General features: G+C 46.9%; 2 protein-coding genes across 3 annotated transcripts; one reads left to right on the forward strand and one right to left on the reverse strand.

Annotated features, from left to right (window-relative positions):
- Positions 1 to 660: 660 nt before the first annotated feature.
- Positions 661 to 17,099, forward strand: LOC128892089 (uncharacterized). 2 transcript variants are annotated; one of them, XM_054152191.1, is made up of 15 exons: positions 661 to 902; positions 1,535 to 2,157; positions 2,360 to 3,135; positions 4,178 to 4,409; positions 6,848 to 6,902; positions 7,598 to 7,879; positions 9,130 to 9,429; positions 10,981 to 11,396; positions 11,485 to 11,697; positions 11,769 to 12,131; positions 12,240 to 12,351; positions 12,821 to 13,236; positions 13,643 to 13,864; positions 14,444 to 14,786; positions 15,580 to 17,099. In XM_054152191.1, the coding sequence occupies exons 1-15, from the start codon at positions 663 to 665 to the stop codon at positions 15,832 to 15,834; spliced, it is 4,848 nt and encodes a 1,615-aa protein (XP_054008166.1). In that variant the 5' UTR covers positions 661 to 662; the 3' UTR covers positions 15,835 to 17,099. The 2 variants fall into 2 exon arrangements, with proteins under 2 accessions (XP_054008166.1, XP_054008167.1); XM_054152192.1 differs by having other exon boundaries at positions 15,546 to 15,717.
- Positions 17,100 to 17,200: 101 nt separating this feature from the next.
- On the reverse strand, positions 17,201 to 18,256 carry LOC128892133 (39S ribosomal protein L30, mitochondrial). The gene is made up of 3 exons (XM_054152278.1): positions 17,876 to 18,256; positions 17,655 to 17,781; positions 17,201 to 17,571 (listed from the first exon to the last, which is right to left on the reverse strand). Exons 1-3 carry the CDS (start codon positions 18,007 to 18,009, stop codon positions 17,284 to 17,286), a joined length of 549 nt encoding a protein of 182 aa, XP_054008253.1. The 5' UTR covers positions 18,010 to 18,256; the 3' UTR covers positions 17,201 to 17,283.
- Between the last annotated feature and the right edge of the window lie 49 nt (positions 18,257 to 18,305).

The raw sequence follows: 18,305 nt of genomic DNA on the forward strand, positions 1-18,305 counted from the left end.
ATAAGCTTCCTGTTACTTTCGTAGCGTGCGTCTTGGGTAATTATTGTTACACGAATTGGGGAATTCCCAGCGCGAATGGTAACGGAAAATTCCTTCCACACAACTAAATCGCTAGTGACCAAAGTATAATAAAAATAGTAGTATTGGAAACTTTTAAAAATTGTTCTCCAGCAATGTCTTTCAAAGATACCGTTCATCTTTGTCAAACGTTCCATTAACCCTTTGCACTCGAGGGCCGACTTAGAAGCGACAGTCTTTGTTTTAGATCTTAGATTTCGTTGAATCTCGAACTGTTTGTAGCGATACTGGTTCATAAATAGGATTCTAAGCTGCAAACTGGTCCATTCTGGAGTGTTAGTATGATACTTTATTTCCACGACGCTCCAATCATGGTAGAAGAATGTTCAGTCGTCGAAATTTTTAGCTCTCTGTAATGAAACTGTTGTCGAGTGCAAAGGGTTCATCTTTCCAAGCAATACAAAAAGATTTGGTTCTACGATACAATGAAGTAAACCAAATTTTGAGGGATAGTACACGATTCTAGAGTGCATAGAATATAATCAAATTTTTATCCTGAACTTAAGAATTTTTTAGCGTGGTGCAAAACGCGCACTCGCGTAAAACGTTTCGCTTACTTAGGGCTTTGCTTTCTGCTTTCAGAGATGCTGAAGTGGACGGTCTCGAGATCGTTGTCAGCGAGCAGCTCGACGCCTCACGGTCCATCTAACTTGAACAAGGCGCCCCGTAGGCCTTTTCGAGACTTGTCCAACACGCCTCCCGCTGCTGGAACGAAAACCAGAAACATACCTGCCCAGACTGCCGAAAACGTTCCAGCGAGAACGACGCCAGCTCGTCGGAGGAGATGCAGAAGCCACGGCAGCGATTTGAGAACGTATTTTCAGGTATCGATCACGTTCCGTGTTTCACTGGTCCCAGCTGCTTGCTGTAACACTTTATCTGAGAGTCTATTTATAGGCTTTTCAGATGCGGTAACTACCTATCGACTGTGTTATTATTGATTGTCTACTCGCAATGCTTAGTTTGAAGAAATAAACGAGGCTCTTGATATACTTCGTAACAGTATACAGAAGCTGATGTCAGCGTAGATTAACACTAAACTTGCCATGACCGGTCAAACGAGTGTTTTCTTTCGTGCATCATTCAATTGAACAACACGTAAATTATTTTTGCATTTAATTGAAAAAATTGTCTTTAATACTAGAGATTAGTTCCACCACAGAAGAAATAGTCACGCATGAACGTCGATGGGATTGATGTTAATGTATACCGATGTAGACAGCCCTCTTCTAAATTGTAGATTGTTTTTAAGTGAGCTGGTATGCAATATATAGCAGTTGCTGGATTATTTTTACCCTAGAGTTTCAATCTACCGCCAAGGTTCCGCGTTACCAACCTTGTCCCCCATTCTCCTACCAGAAAATTATTCCGACCAAGGTTCTTTCCCCCTATAGATACGTAGACCGAATGAAATACATAGAAACGCGAGCTCGAAGCCTATCCGTTCGTTTTTCAGGCGACGAAGCCTAATTTGCGCGGGAACAAGCGCCAGTCGATGTCACAGCAGCCGGATAAGTCATCGGTCACAGAGAGCTTTTATCAGAGCACCCCGCGAGTCGACGCCGACATCGGTCCGCTAACGTTCTTCCCAGGCGGTAGCAAATGTTCCACGGCTCTGACTCTGCCCACGGATCCCGCGTTGTTCATGAAAACCAGGACGAAGAGCTTCCAGAGCGACAACGAGCTGCCGCAGAACATCGTGAACGAGGCCAGGGCGAACCTCCAGTCCCACGTGTCGGATTTCTTCCAGCAGATCTCCATGGCCACCAGCCCCGAAGACGTCATGGAGTCCGAGTCCGTTCCCCTCGCGAAGAACGGACATTACGCCACGAACGGCGAATCGAAGGCGAAGTTCGCCGATTGCGCTAAGTTGACGTACCTGCCGAAACTGGCGAGGATCACGAAGATCCACGCTCGATGCAAAACTCCGTATCACACCAAGAACGGCTCGTCGACTCCTTTTAAGACGAAGAGCCACGGTCAGACCCCGTTGGCTGGGAAACTCTCGACCTTGGCCATCGATCAGGATCTCCCCAAATTCGAAAATATGGACAACACCGTCACGGAAGTCCTCAATAGGTAAGCTGATTATTTACCTGCTATTTAATTTAGACTAATTCCTTTAATAAACACAAAGGGTACGAATATTTCTGGGACTGACTGTGCATCCCACTAGAGTCGAAAAGGTCAAAGGGTTAAAGGGGCAAGGGTCGTTGTACGATAAATCTTACCCCATAAGGCCCCCCCTTAGATCTGGTTATCATTTACCGTTGTTATTTAGGGAGCAAGAGATGAATTTCAGCGGCAAGACTGTGGCGGAAATTCTCTTGGGAGACGTGGAAGAGAGGAAGAAAGTCCTCGAAGGAGCTCGCGACGAGCAGAATCTGACGAAATCCGACCACACGTACGAGACGATCGTTGAACAAGAAGAGGAAACGGCGGCTCACAACGACAGCTCCGTCTCTTCAGCCAGTCAGCTTCTGGAGGATCCTTCGCCGATGTCCTGGGCGTTCTCTTCCCCTCCTAACGACCTGGACGGGGAGTTCACGCTGAAGAGACAGCGCGGTATACGGCGGAAGCGACACAGAAAGGACAACGAGAAGATTTACGAAGGAAAACGGGCGAAGAGACGATCGTTGAGTCACAGTCCGTCCACCAGCGGAAAAATGCAGAAGTCGCAGGATACTTTGATGGAAGCAGTGAATCCTAATGTAAAGAAACTCGCGTTGGAGACCGATCTGGACTCCACTTTGGACGAGAAGTGCGTGTTCGCGCCGAAGGCGTTGCTCTGCGACGTGGACGAACCTCCCAAAGACGAGGATGTCGGAAGGAAAGTCGGCTCCTGGGACCTGGACAGCCCAAAGTCGACGGTCACGGACGACTTTCAAAGCTCGAAATCGTTCTTGAATTCAATGTCGAACACCCCCGAGGCACCGTTGGTCGCGACCGTGAGGAGGTGCCTGAAGTACAGCCCCGAGAGCGAGCAACCCAGACCCAATAGCCATGGATCCATCGAGATCGAATACTCCGTCGTCGGCGATCAAATACACGTACGAGGTATGTTTGCTCGTTGATCTTTTATATATTTGTCCATATCTCATACGTTTTGGGACTTATCGTGAATACATTATCATCCACGATCACTTCGTCCCTGAAGAGGTTAAAATGACTTAGCCGGGGCTCTTTGGCTTCGTTCCCGTCTCTAGCCACGAGAAGTCGGATCTTACTTCTACATTCTTTACTTCTTTCTTTCCTCTTTCCTTTTTACTTTTGTTTTTCAAATGCCGTTTCTTTCATTTATTACCTGCCTTGCTATGCCATTGAACCCCACGAACTCGATCTCCGTCCGAATTAGCCTAACATACGAGATAGGCAGAAACGGGAGCAAAGTGTCGTAGCACGTAATAGCGGGGGTGGATTGGCCAGCTTAGCCGTGCGGAATCCGCGAGGTTCCCCGCGACGTGGTGGCGTCCCTGAAAGACTCTGGTGAAAGGGCATGCGCCGGTTCCTCGCGACGAGAGGGGGTGTTTCAGTTGGCACCCCGCGATAGACGACTGTGCCAGTAACCCACAGACCCTCCTGGCAATTCGCTCCCGGTTAGTAGGCCTAGCAACATTGATTCTTGGCGGTACACGTCCTTGCGTAAACAACCCTCGTGAAATCTTCCGAGGTCTCCTCTGTCTCGGGACCCTCGGTGGCGCGCTTACCCCTCCTAAGACGGAGGAAGCCGTCGATAAATCTTGGCTACCGCAGCGGTTTTCTCCGCGAACGCATCGATCTCCCGTTCCCGGTCCGAACGGAGAGTTTCTTCGACGTTTCGGTCCCGAGAACGAACAAGAAACTTTCCTCTCTCTTCGGCGGCAAGTAGTGCGAGTGCCGCATTGGTCAGACGCGAGTAGTGCGCGAGGGGTTACCGGGCGGGACGTGACAGCTCTTACCACACGTGTGTGGCGACAAGCTCCAAAGGAGACTCGTTTCGAGAGCGAGATTAATTCGAAGAAAAGGCTTCGACGTCGAGCTCGAGACGCGCGGGAATCCACCGTGTTCGAGGATGCGGAGAGGTCGTTGGTGATCTGACGAGTCTTTCTGTTTCGCGCAGTGATACGGTGCAAGGACCTGAGGAGGGTATACGAGGGTTCCATTCACGCTTACGTGAAGGTGAGCCTGAAAAACACGAACGGCGAGGGGGTGGTGAAGAGGACAGCGGTGCACCGGGCCACACCGAATCCCGTTTTTCACGAGACCTTGATACTGCCCTGTCCGGTGAACAACTGCACCAGCAAGCCCACGTCCCTGGACATCGCAGTCTGGCACAGGGATCGCCGTGCAAGGTGAGCATGCTCTGAAAATGGATTAATTATACTAAAGGAGAGAGGGACTCTGGCGTGGGTGACGATGACGAAAACCGCGTCGCGTAGCGATACAGGCATGATAGGGCAGATTGAAATATGGGTTGTATGGATTGAATCGCGAGTCGCGTTGGGACGATGCAGTCGGGCTTCTTAAGGTCAGCGACTGATAAAGATCCTTTATTCGGAATATTCTGAAACATTGTGTACGAGTAAAGTGGATCGTTCGTTACGCAAAACTTTTTCGGCGGTGTCGTAATGCGATTAATGTCGAATCAATCCCAAGTGAAAAATGTAGATTTTGTTATAAAAGTGATATCTCCAAGATGATATAACTCTGTCTTACACTCTGTCTTACGCAATCTATTTTTAAAAAATACGATGGATTTAATAATGCTGCTAAGTCCAAATGAGAGACGGTGAAACTGTAGATAATAAAACAACGAGCCGGCACGTTCGAAAGAAGTACCTAAAGGAAACATTACTGGTACCATTATTGGCATCTAAGAAGATTTACTCCGGTGGATACACACGGTTTAAGTGGTTCTGTCCGTGCTACCACGGATGCACTGCAGTAGAACCATTCGAACCGAGCGTACCCTTCGGAGACGTTCTTTTTAGAGACCAATGATACGTTCTTCTTAATTCAGGTCTGATCCGTCTTTCTCTCAGCGCTGTAACCTCGAAGAGTTCTCGGTCCCGTTATCGCATTCGACGCACTGGACGTCCTTCCCTTAAACTGTTCATGTTACCATTAACCATTCCCTAGAGTAGTAATTGGCACGCTCGGGTACCGTGCAATTCGAGCCACGGATAACATCTTTCGGACCCGTAGTCGGTTAACTCGGTAACGATAGTTAACGCCGCTTCGTACTCGCGAGATACCAATCTCTCACGCAAGCCGAGCTTGCGTGCATCGCGGGAATGTTTCGGTACGTTTGCACCCGCGAAAGTTCGCATGGAATAAACATTTCTTCAGTGTATTTTTAGAATCAGTGCTTTCTGGTGTTTACGCGTAACAATGCAGGAATCGATGCACACGCCTTTGTGATTCGACGTGAAGCGTCCTTGGTTGCTCGTCGATGGAATTGTTTTCTCCGCGTCCTTCTGGGAGGAGATTACCGATTCATGTTACGGAACAAAGATGTTTCTTTTAAATATCGTATAGACCGGTGGCGTCACTAGGGAGTGGGGGATGAATGCGGACCGCAACGGATGATTCCGTGAGAGGGGGTGGAATCTAAAAGAACGGCCTACGCGAAGTCTCGTATTAATTTTGATGAACTTTTTAATTAGTTTTACTTGGGATTCTGCTATTTGCGGAACTTTTACTTCGACCAAGGTATATGAATACATTTAGTCTATGCCTACGATAACTCTACTTCGGTGGAAGAATTTTAATGAGAGTAGCTTATCAATTAGTTGTTTATTGTAAACTAGACATGTAGGGATCGGAGAAATCTATATTCCTTTCTTCCCAGGATGGAATTCATATCTTATTCATATCTTGTTTTAAGTTCTCAAAAAGGAGACCGAGATGACATAAAATAAAGTTTCCTTCCCATCTACGTCTTTCCTGAGATGTCCCTCTTAGAAATACCTTCACGAAAACAACAAACGTTTCTCTGATCCCTGTACGTTTGATTTACGATGAACGTTGGTCCTAAAACCATTTGATTCTGCGTAGACACGCGAGGTCCATGATACCGTCACCATGATTTACATGCACAGGGGCGACGCTAACCCCTAGCGACGCCGCTGATACGCTGCAGACAAATTGCAAGCCTTTTCTGAGAAAGAAAAATGAAACTTCTATTCGGGATGCAAGTCTCGTCTCCGTAGAAAGAGGTATCGAGGTCAAGAACTGCGACTCGGTTACGTTGCTTCGAGCCGAACGAGTTACACGGTTTCCGTTCCCAAACATTCACGACAGAACCCGCGATAAGTTTTCGCGAAACGTCTGCGTTCGATCGTTCAACTCGCAAACGAGGGGACCAGCGTCCTCGTCTGGATGCTTCAGCTCGCTCGTGGTCTTTGTTCCGGAAGTGCGATAATTCAGCGGGTCGATAGACCGTCTCGAAACGAGATAATTTTCCTCCGATTCCCAAGCAACGGTCCATCCCGAATACCGAAACGAATTTCTAGGGTATACACGGATTCCTTGCGGTAGGAGGGGAATCGATTCCCTGGAAGCATGCGCACCGCGTTCGCCACGTGCACTTCGTCACATCCGCGCGTCCCTGCAACGATGCTTGCAGCGGTTCCTCCTCTTCGTGTAAATAGTCGCGTGGTGTGCGTGCCGCCTATGCGACCACGCTATCAGCCGCGTAACGTACGTATCCGCGTACCGTATCCACGGGCACATGCACACACGTCCAGTTCGGCAACGGAGATTTATGCCTTCGTTCTGCGTGTTTCAGACGTAGCGAACTGTTGGGCTGCATGACTCTGCCTCTACCCCTGTCCCAAGACAAGGTAAATATATCAGCAATTTTTTTTTGTTTTTCATTACCTAAGCGAGCACAACTTCCGAGTCGTTGCGTCGGGTAGAGAATTTTTGTTCGTCGCGAGACGGACGAGGAAGTTTCGTACACGTTCGCACGTCAGCTGTTTACCGGGATTCGTAAGTCTTCCTTGGCTTAAGGTCAGGGTTAAGCTCGTTACGGGGCAACGAAGCGGAACTTTGTTCGGCAAAGATTCACTTGCGTTTTGACCTCGTTAAAAGTGACAGCCGCCCGGTGGACGGGAGTAAATCGCGGCCGATCGGTTCGTAATTTCGACGATTCGTCTCGTTTACCGCGACACGTGAGCGTGCAACGATGATCGTGGTGGCCATTTACTGCGCGGTGTTCTTCGTGGTCGGTGTTCTGTTGAAGATCTTCATGTTCTGTTGAGACGATATGGGGAGAACGCTCGTGGGAACTGTTTAACGTCGGTTGCGCGCGTCGAAGGGATAAGCGTTTGAATAACGTATGAATGGAACGAACGAACTTCCGTCTCGAAACGCTTCGTGCTCCGGGACGGGAAGTCGTAAAATTTCGCGGAAGCTTTCGATCTAGGAGTAACGTGTTTGCAGTTCGAAATGATTTTTCGTTCGCGGAGGTAATGTGCTGGTTTTCGTAAACGTAATCGTCGCGTTTGTTTGATCGAGACAATTGGGAATCTTTCAGGAAGCGACATGGCATCCACTAGAAGCAGGAACCGGTCGAAACACGAGCACACTCTACGCGGGTTTACCTCAAGACTGCGGTGTCTCGCCGCCCTTATCCAAGGACGGGGAACCAGATAATAATAATTCTGGAGCGGAGAACCTGACGTATTTGAGGCATCTGGAATTAGAGCCGGTGGATCCGTTGACTGGTTTGCCATTGCATCCGGGTTTCACTGCCAGGGGCGGTAGAACACCTTGCACCGTCACGAGGAGACTGATAAGACAGTCTACTGCTAATCAGGTTGGTCGTTCCCCTCCTTTTACCGTAATATTCGATTTCACGTGTTCAAGTTTTAGCGAGCACCCTTCGATCGAAGTCTAGGCTTCCATATCTGACGATATTGGATTAGGTACCGATACGCTTAGAATTAGTACTTGATAGCATTAATCGAGAGGGTATTCTAGTCTCGAACGTCAATTTTCAGGTATTCCTTTGGATTTTTTTTCTTTAATTTATTTTTCTTTAATCTTTAATATATTCGTACACTCTATATCTATTAAAGAAATTTGTCTAATTTAAATGGTAGACTTCTTCATATTTCCAAATCAATTTTCTATTATAAATATGTACACGAATAAATTTCCGATACGTATATATTTAAAATTACAAATTTATGTGAAAACATGAAGCATTCATTTAAATTAGACACACTTCAATAAATATTGAGGATACGAATATTTATGGAATTGAGTGTACATAATTTATTTGTAACGAAAATGATCAAAAGTGGACGGTAATATAGGTGATCTTGTACAGGCCCTTTTGAAAAAGTCAAGAAATATGTTAATTATGTTATGATAATCATTTTGGACGAATACCACAAAAGATACATTTTTTGATAGACCGAGACTTAGAATCTCCCTTTAACGTTGAAGTCGGTTTGACAGTCGCTGAAAGCAATTGGTCAACGTCGAGAAAGATCACCTCTGTAACTGTATAGCGAAAAGTCATTGTCCTCTCGCGCAATTGCCCCGAGAGACTCGCAGCGGGTGTACTTATAGCTGCCATTACGGCAATAGGCCTAATCGTAGGTCTTGAAGTAGGCTTCTTTTTAAACCCCGCTGGCGACTCCATTATCGACGCACGCCTGGTACCGTGCCCCGTTGCGACCCCCTGTTGCAGCTAGCTTCGTCGAAGGCCCTCCCGAGGCACGAGCACTTCGTCTCCAAGTTATTAGACCCCCTTGGGGTGTCTACGTTTAGCGTAATTTGCCATTGAATATTTCACAAGTACCGTGGATTCGACAGGATGGTTGTCCTGCGTGCATTAGATCAAATGTTGAAACAAAAATTAATATACTTTTACAGAAAATATTAAGCCATAAAAGAAATAATTAATTCTTTGAGTGTCAGAGGAAATTATAGCACTTACAACTTCGAGCACTCGAAGGGTTAACGTCAGAATGTGCCCCACTCGAAACCATTCAACTTTGTAATAATATCGAGGCCAACAGCATCCATGTATTTTTACTCTACTTTCTTTTTTCGCAGGTCCCATGGGGCTTTTCATTGTCCTGGGGAAGACCGCCCCGAGTGGAACGCGTGGACCCTGGCAGCCCAGCGGAACGCTCAGGTCTGAGGCCAGGTGATCACGTGGTGTTCGTCGAGATGACGAACGTGGTGACGAGGCCACGGGAGGAGATTCTTGGATTGATCCAGGCGGCCACGAATCAGCTGATACTGGAGGTTTACCGGAAAGGAGGGCAGGTTCACGCGTCGATGCCACGGCCTAGCTCGATGAACGTCAGCCTGCAGCAACCACAGCAGCATGCGGTTGCGTTCAGCGCCGAGGTCGGTACAGGCGTTCTGGTCTGAACTCGGCAGGATCGTTTCGCATTCGACTCTCTACGGGACGAGAACGTACTGCAGGAAACGAGAGAAAAAAAGGCCTCGATCTGCTCGTAGCTTCGCTTGTCTTGTCTATTCCTCTCCTTTGATTCGCATTATTTTGTTTTCCATTCGCGTTCTTTGACCATACGAACCGACACCCGCGAATCCAAAAAAAAAAAAAAAAATATATATATATAGATACATATCTTTGATTATTTATATCGACAAGCAGTATTTGCGTTCATTTTATTACTTTTGCTCGGAGTGACGATTCGAGACGCAAAACGAGGTTTATGTTTGACGAACGTTTCGTCGATTGCATTAATTTGCATCCGTCGCGCGGAAGACGATACCAGGCTTCTCTCGAAACGGTTTTCCGGAACCGCATAACCGAGTTGTGCGAGCTGCGACACGCTGCATGCGTACTTCAGAGCTTACTTTTACGTTTATCCGTTGCACGGCATGCCGCGCGACGCTCCTGTACATTCATTTTCGTGACTGTGTTGTACTTATATGTAAACGCGTAGTGTATAGCGCGTGCCCCATTCCTCTGTTGGGGGGACACGGTTAAGTTATGTTTTGTAATTCCAACGGTTGTTCTTTTTTTTTGTTGTTCAACAAGTTCTGTTTCAAACCATCCATTGCGTTTCGTTCATTTATTTCACCCTTATCCCTTAATTTTAAGCGCATTCGTCGAAATCGTCGTCGGTTCAGAAAATGTAAGGACCAAGGGTGCTCTTGTCCGAAGGTAACGTGCTTTCGCGGATTGCTAGAGCATAAGTTCTAGTACTATGGATTGTCGCCATCGCCATGGTCATTAGGCATACACTCTTCGTTCCGCAAAGGCACATTAACCCTTTCAGACCTGGTGTCCACAATTGAGGACACCAAATTTAAAAATTACCAACACTATCGACCAGTTTTCCTCGTAAACTACCTTACTAGGACTTTTTTTTTTATCTTTTCCATACTAATTTTAGTCCAAGTTAACCCTTAAAATTAAATTACATTCGCACGAGAAAAAAAATAATTCAGGTCTGAAAGGGTTAAAACCGGAAGGCGAAGGAGTCCTTGTCTTGCGAGTGCATGCGTGTCGAAAACACGGCGATTTCCGTGACTCGAATGTTGTTCTGTGTTGCGTTTCATATTTCGAAGGACCCATATGAAATTTTCAAGTTTGAGATGACATGTGTATCGTGAATGATTATTTTACCCCAAAATGGTATATTATTAAACGTAATTTTTGACCGTTTAGGGGACTCTTCGTTGAAATGTGTTCTCGCACGGAGTCGAATGTGCACCTTGTCGTTACGCAGTCTGTAAATTCGTCCGTTGATTCTCGCAACGACGCGCATGTTGCCTCAAACCTGAGGAATCGATGGCAGTCCTACGAATATGAAACACGGCTCGTCGTCGAAACGATTCTCCTGCATGCACCGCTACGATCACGTAAGCGTCATCCATTTAAACTGGAACGTATGGCACGACTTTTGCGAGTGGACGCGCGTTCAGGTTTTCCCGAACCTGGCACCGGATGCGCCGCCGGAGGAGGAGCTTACCGTTCGAGAGTCGCGGTACTGGGGCGTCCTGAAGAGCGGGCACACGCGATTCATGACGCCGTTGCTCGAGAGACGCGACGTGTTGTCCGCCGCGGATTACCTGATACTATTCCAAAATCTCGACGAGTTGCTCAAGATCTCGGAGGAGATCCGCGACGAGGGCGGAGGGGTTGACAGTTACTTTTGCCGCGTTCCCCGCATTACCGCCGCCTACAGAAGATACCTAAGCGGCCTGCAACGAGCCTGTTGCCTCCTGGTTGCTCTCAGACGGAACACGGCCTTCGCGAAGCTCGTCTGCGAGCCCGCCGTTCCGCAGAAGAGACGTCCCGATCTCACGGGCCTTTTGCTCCTGCCTCTAGAACACTACAGGTGCGTTCGCAGTCGTTGGTAAAGGCGTAGGTGCGGTGTGCTCTCATTGAGAAGGTGATCGAAATCTTTACCGAACTTTCCTTCGCAGAGAGATGACGAGACTGTTGGGCCTTGCGTCGCCGAGGAATTGTCAGCAAGCCAGAGACCTGGCCCAGGGATACAGGGAAGCCACGGCCAACGCTGGCGTGATGGAACCGCCGCGCGATACTGGAAGGCCTTTGCTTAGCTTGCAGGAGGTCGAGTCCCGGCTAGTTTTCGCGAGATGCAAGCCATTCACTCTGGCCATGCCCGGAAGACAATGGTCTGATTGCCGTGATTCCGAAAGACGAGCGGAATTCGGCTGTCGCTTTTCTCATCTGTACGCCATTTTAGGCTGTTCGGGGGTGCGCTCGCGAAAGTGGAAGGTCGGGCGCGGTTGCAGCCCTCGTGGGCGTTGCTCCTCACCGATCTCCTGGTGTTCGCACGAGTCTCCAGAGATCGCGTTCTGTTCGTCACCGAAGAGCCGCTGCGGCTGTCGAACATCGCCGAGGCTTGCTTCACCGTTCGTAAAAGGCCCACGGAGTTTCGGCTGCAGATCGCCATCAATCCCAGCGGGAACGCCGAGAACGGTCACATCGAGGTGACAAACAGCGGTGGTTGCAGCCCTCACAGTCGGCCGCGAAGACGGGTGATGGTATTGCGCGCCCCCACTCCGGAATTAAAGGCCGTTTGGCACAATCTTCTTCAACGACAGATGTAAGTGTTCGTTTTCGAGAAACTCCGATGGGTACTCCGCAAATTCAGACTACGACGAAACACGCATTTGGGACGCTCGTTTGTCTACACTAATCCGTTGTATTTTAGAATCTATGTGAATACAGGCTATGGGGGCACGCCGACCCAAGACAGTCCTGAAGAGAGTCCGATCGCTGGTAGCAATTTCATCGCTGTTAGGGAACCCACGGAAAGTTCGCAGGTGAGTCGAGAGCCTCTCTTGAGGACTCTGGGGAATCCTCGTGAGAAACGATTGTCGGCAGGATTATCTCGAAAGTTAGATGAAAATTAGTTGGCGATGCGTAGATCAAAAGTGACGATGAGCATGATGACTGAAAATGCAAGCAGGGGCAATTGAAAGTTCTTGTTCGTTGTGTTGCAATTCGAGGATGTAGTGGAACTCTGAAGTTCGGGGCTTCCTTCGGACCCTTATATACCATCTCCTGGCTTGTCATGGAGCCATTCGTCAACCAGATTGTCAACCAGCTCCTTGCCCTGGTCTCTAGCTCAGCTTCTACCCCTTCTAAATTCCGTATCAACATCATTGTATAATACACATATACATTGCGAAAAATTATGCCGACAGCTGTTTTCCCTATAAGGATTCTCTAGGGCTAACGAGCCCTTTCTTCGCGAAAGAGGGTAATCAGAGCGTAATCGAGCGTCGACAGACCACTAGGGAGTCGCAGAAACCAGACGAAGAGAAAGAGTCCCATTCGGCCGAGAGTATCGACACAATCATCAAGAATTCGAGGGAAGACAATCATCTCGCCCAGTGGGTGCGCAACTCCCGTCACATTCCACCTCCGGATCACGAGGAGGCGCCGATCGAGGAATGGACGCCCGAGGAGCTGGCGGCCAGAGCTCCCAAGGAGACCATCAACGAAACGGATAGGGAGCAGAGTATTCAAACGGAGGAAGTCATCGCCGAGGTGGTGACCTCCGATGTCGAGCAGCAGAGCACAGCTTCTAGCGCGAGTCTCAGCACGGTCAAGTCCAATAGCGTGACGAACAGGAAGAACGGGAGCCTTGGGTCCTCGAAGGAGAATTCGACGAGCTCGATTAACATTTGCAGACGATGTCACAGGTAACCTGACTCGAAAATTGTTAACACAATATCTACCACGAGTGGTCAAAATTATCGTTTTCAACTTTTGTGTATAGTTCTTATATACAGTATATAAATTATATACAATTGTTTATAATTATATAAAAGTGTCTCGAAGGCCAGGCTGGTAGAAATAGATGCAAATGAAATGTCGATAGGTTTAGTGTTAAGGGGGTGATCCAGTCTGGAGCCTTGATTCTCAGGTACTACTTTTTTTATATCCGTAAGGAATATTTTCATGAGGTACTGCGATATACATCATTTATTTTCGATAAGCACCATCGAAATTAGTCGTAATACGAATTTTTTAACGTTCTAGACTAGAATACCCCTTTAAAGATAATAGACGCCTTAACGTTAGCGAATGATGGGGTTGTGATCGTAGATCGGGTTGTCCCACACCGCCTTTAATAAGGGATCCGTTTTCCCCACTGCCTCCGAAAATCTCGGTTATGCCACCGACACCAGATCTGTGCACCAGACACAGATTGAGGAATGGTCTTCACGACAGTCCCGGACGCAACAGTCCCAGTTACACTCCCGCCGATGGAAACACGGAGGATGGCAGCGAGGACGACCTCGACTGCGATGGTGAACCGCCTTACAGGTAAACAAAATTACTTTAATATAATGAACCGAGTAAAATAGAAATAAAAAGTAGTAGCCTCGTTCGATGGCCCCTTCAAATCTTCCGAGTTCCGTTCGTACCGAGAATAGTTTGAGCAACAATGGTTCACTTTGTACTGATCAAATTCTATGTTGTCCAATATTAACCCTTTAAGTACTATGGACGCACATTGTCCAGAAGAAGCTATCGATGTGAACTATGAACGCATATATGTGTTTGTATTGTTTGTTCTTTCTGGTCTTCCCCTTGAGAGACAATTATCAGTTATTTGCATATGATTTTATTATATTTATTAAGTTGAAATATTTCGTTTCATTAATATTCAAGTTAAGACTTACGGTTTGATGTTTCGGTATAATAATTAATTACAAGAAACTTCCGTTCACAGAGCCTCAACTGCTAAACGCGTGCCGTCCGCATGTATTGCTTTGATCATGAATATTTAGGGCTCAAAGGGTTAAATAATATTACGTGATAATTTCTGTAGTCGCGAGGACCTATTTTACACTGGTCGAGCCACCGGGCCACCCATCACCCGATTAATTTGATTATCTTCAGAGCCTTGAGAAGATTCGGCACGATGAGCAGCCTGGATCAGGACGACGAGCTCGAGGAGCAGGGAGACGACGACAATCGAGACACCGAGTCTCCGCCAACAGGGTTAAGAGCCTGGACAGCCAGGGCGAGCAGCTACGTGGTCAGCAAAATGGTTCTGCTCGAGCAACTAGGCGAGGGTGTCGGTGGTTACCTTCTTCAGCCTCCAGTTCCCCCAGAAAGGACCGAGTACTCTTTGGATCCAAACGACGACGAGGGCACCACGTCTGGGGCTACCTCTGGAGACGATATCTGGGGAACACCGACTTCCGGTGGTCCAGACGACGAAAGCTTTCCCGCTAGCTCGGTAATGATACAGTCTACCTTAAAATACCACTACACCTTGGCATCTGAAGGTACTGGCGTGAACCCGATCGATCGCTGATCGGTATATGCTTTGGCGATTGGATACGATCGATGAAAATTTTTAACAATTTTTAATATCGCATCGATAGCAGCTTCGAAATTCTTGCTGCCTATATTATACGCGCGTATTTCATCTTCTTGAACGATCTCGCTTCTTTTTCCATCTTAATCTCACTATGAAATATTAGGGTGGACCAACAGTTATCGCTGATTCTTCTCCCTTCTTCCTGTGTCCTTTTTTGACGAATGTTTAAACTAAGTATTCGAGTTTCATGTCGCGTACATTTTGCATTTTATATTTCTCGTTTGAAATGCCTCAGCTAGTAAAACGTAAAACTCGAATACTCCCATTCACCCGAAACATGCATCGAAGAAGAACATAGAAACGAAGAAAAATCGCGCCGAAACCGTTGTTTCGCCCTAACAGCTTGCTTGTAAATACACGACACCAGCAGACCAACGGGCCCGAAATGTTAAAGGTAAGGTGCTCTTACTTCTGCGAACTTGGTTCGTTGCTCTATTCCTAGAATCGCATTATATTCCTATCCACTACCAAAGTATCGGGGACGACGGGATGTGTCCGTACCTTCGCCGAGAACGAAACACGAAAACGAGCGACAGAGTCGGCGGGAGAGACAGAAGTTAGTCCGTAAGCTTGGCACGCATCTGCATGACAATTGCTTGCCCTTTGTTTGCAAAGAATCACTAGCCCGAGCTGTGCCTGACTTCCCTAGCCGCCGCCGAACGGTGTGAGCAACGCGGCCGCCTCTGGAGAAGACAACTATGGTTTGAACTTGTCGGCGGAGGACGACGCTGACCCGGAGTCCGAGAACGAAGACTGCAACCTGCCCGAGCTGAACATGGATCAGCTTCTCGGCAGCGGGAGTTTGAGCTCGTTGAGGTGTTTTCTGGGCAGACGAAGATTGGAGCCCCTACCAGAGGAGGAGGACTCGCCTGGTAGCGGAAAGGATCAAGTGGGATGGTGGTGACAGAGGTTTCACACGGCGACGTCAAAGAACGTCGGCTCGAGTTCCGATGCGTACGAACGAGATCGCATCTTCGCCAAGCTGAGCCAGGAGGACGAGGAGTTCCGCAGGAAGATAGTAAATCTCCATAGAAAGCTGTCGGACGTGGACAACAGTTGCCCGACCATGGAGACAGAGTCCTCGGACACCTTGAGGATCACTATGGAAGCTGAACGGTTGAGGGAACTCGAATCGGTGGCAAGGAGAGCCGAGGAGACCAGCAGTAGAAACGCCGAAAGACTCGGAGCGGAAAGGGATGCTTACTCCGCTGCCGAGGCTGCGGACGCGAAGAATCGCCGGTTCAAAAAGGGAGACGGCCAACACGGTCGAAGAAGACAAATGGAGCTGTTCCAACGAAAGACGAAGAAGCTGGAGGAGGACACGGACAACGACGGCAGTCCCACCAGGACCACCGAGAAGAATTTCTTGAATCGTTTGAGAATAAAGAGACGCAGCATGAAGCTGTTGAGCTTCTTGAGCGGGAGGGCTTCCGACAGGTCGCAGGAGGAACGCGCCACGAGACTTTTGAGAATGTACATGCCCGAGAAGGGATCCAAAGCACAAAATACTATTTCTATTCATCATACGTCCAGGGACAGGCGATTTTGGAAACTTCGGAGCCGAAGGCGAACCAACTCCTCGTAAACAGGGGAGAGGTTAGACGATTATGGAGAGGAACGGATGGTGGAACGGCCGTGTCTTTGTTATTAGGATCTTCCAGTATTCGAGTTATTCAAGTTTTTTGAATTCTATTTAAGCATGTAACAGGTTGAACTTGTTTTCATAGGATCTAGCGTAACTGTACGGAATTAGGTTTACGATTACACGTAGTGGAACTCTATCTCTTCGTCCTGTAAACGATTTCAAAGTAAATCAGTACTCTCTCACCGAGAACGGTTAGCCGATTAAAAATAAAAAAAAAAAAAGTTCCAGAATGTAAAAGTTGCGTCCTGTATCGTAGCGCGCTTTGTCAGATTTTTAAAGGAACGGTCCCTTTCGGAAAGGATTCGAAACGGCCTAGTGGATTGTCTTCGTGACGTACGTTCGAGGTGTTTCGTTTATCGCGTAAGACTGCTCGTTAACGATTCTAGTCTCGCTCATTAAAATTTAGATACGATTTATTATTTAATTTTTGAAACACCGTATTTACGTAGGCCCGCACGACTGACCCAAAGCGGCACTCATCTTCCACCGATAGATCTTGCTCGAATATACAAAATGAGGAAAAATTGTAAAAAAAAACACTGAAATTTTAACATTACTGTTGGTAGGTTGTAACACGGTCGTACGGCTGTAAACGACATACAAATAAAATATATTATTTGTTCAGCGGTTGCATTTTTATTTCCTAATATGGTATAACAAATAAAGGTACAAGTTTATCATACATTATAAATTCCAGTACTTATTGCATTAGATGAGATTTCCTTTAACCCACTGGAGCCTAAGCTTCTCAGATATAGTTGAGTATGCTAAACGTTTCGGGCACTTTTGTGCATTTACGGTAGCTTCGTAACGGACAGGATCTAGCTTCCCGTAACAGGTCAGAGTTCCAAAGTCGTTGACATAGACGTCCGATAACTCATCCACAATTGGTAGCTTCTCAGGTAATTTCACTGGAGTGATCTTTATCAAATGTTTAATTTTCCAAAGCTTGGCACACATTTCTGGTGTGTTTTTTACAAATACTCTAGTATATTTCTGCAACAGAAATGTTCAATGTGCGATACACGCAAGCGCAAAAGAATTACAAATCACTCAAAAGATAGAATTTAATTCTTTACTGATTGCACGAAGCCCAATGATAGAAGCATATCTTTATCCCACCATGGATTGCCAGAAAAAGGTCTAATTCTCTCTACCATGAAGACTTTCGCTGGTGTAATCGGAGGATCCTTAAAATCTTTATTACTGAAACAAGAAAGCATTTAGAGTTGATGAGCAATAACAAAGAATGTAGATAAAGCAAACAATAACAAATTTAAGGTATTGGTCATTGTCTTACCATGGGTAATACTTGACTTGCTCGAACCTGAAAGCATCCTTACGCCAATGTTTAGAATCTTTTCTAGAGTGTTGATGGCGTACAAATGTTAATAGAACATTCATACGATTTGCCATTGCCGATTTAAATGCCATGATAAATGTTCAACTATGTAACTTGAGGTTATGTACACTTCGCAAAGTTATATATATTCGCCAATAACGATCACGTTGCAATCAAATTGCGTACTTAATAATCGGGCAACTATTTTTAATGTTTTTTAACGTTAAATAGTTAATAGATATTTCTGCTTTGTAATATATTTAATTTTTCATTTAAATTATGATTTGTCCCAAAAACAGGTAAAACAACGGTATCGCTATCTCGCGGTAAAAGATTCGAATTAAAATTCCGACCTCCGTACAGCGCACCACCGGGAAAACGCTCAAGT

The sequence above is a fragment of the Hylaeus anthracinus genome, unplaced genomic scaffold, assembly GCF_026225885.1.
Source record: "Hylaeus anthracinus isolate JK02 unplaced genomic scaffold, UHH_iyHylAnth1.0_haploid 12002, whole genome shotgun sequence".
NCBI classification, from domain to species: Eukaryota; Metazoa; Arthropoda; class Insecta; order Hymenoptera; family Colletidae; genus Hylaeus; species Hylaeus anthracinus.

What these genes read in the sequence shown, in the direction of transcription:
- LOC128892089 (XM_054152191.1), top strand. Translation starts at nt 663, where the DNA reads ATGCTGAAGTGGACGGTCTCGAGATCGTTGTCAGCGAGCAGCTCGACG. An exon ending in GTCACGGAAGTCCTCAATAG is followed by an intron (nt 2,158 to 2,359) that starts GTAAGCTGATTA and finishes GTTGTTATTTAG; the next exon opens with GGAGCAAGAGATGAATTTCA. An exon ending in GATGGTGAACCGCCTTACAG is followed by an intron (nt 13,865 to 14,443) that starts GTAAACAAAATT and finishes GATTATCTTCAG; the next exon opens with AGCCTTGAGAAGATTCGGCA.
- LOC128892133 (XM_054152278.1), bottom strand. Translation starts at nt 18,009, where the DNA reads ATGGCATTTAAATCGGCAATGGCAAATCGTATGAATGTTCTATTAACA. An exon ending in CAAGTCAAGTATTACCCATG is followed by an intron (nt 17,782 to 17,875) that starts GTAAGACAATGA and finishes TTCTTGTTTCAG; the next exon opens with TAATAAAGATTTTAAGGATC. An exon ending in CATTGGGCTTCGTGCAATCA is followed by an intron (nt 17,572 to 17,654) that starts GTAAAGAATTAA and finishes TTTCTGTTGCAG; the next exon opens with AAATATACTAGAGTATTTGT.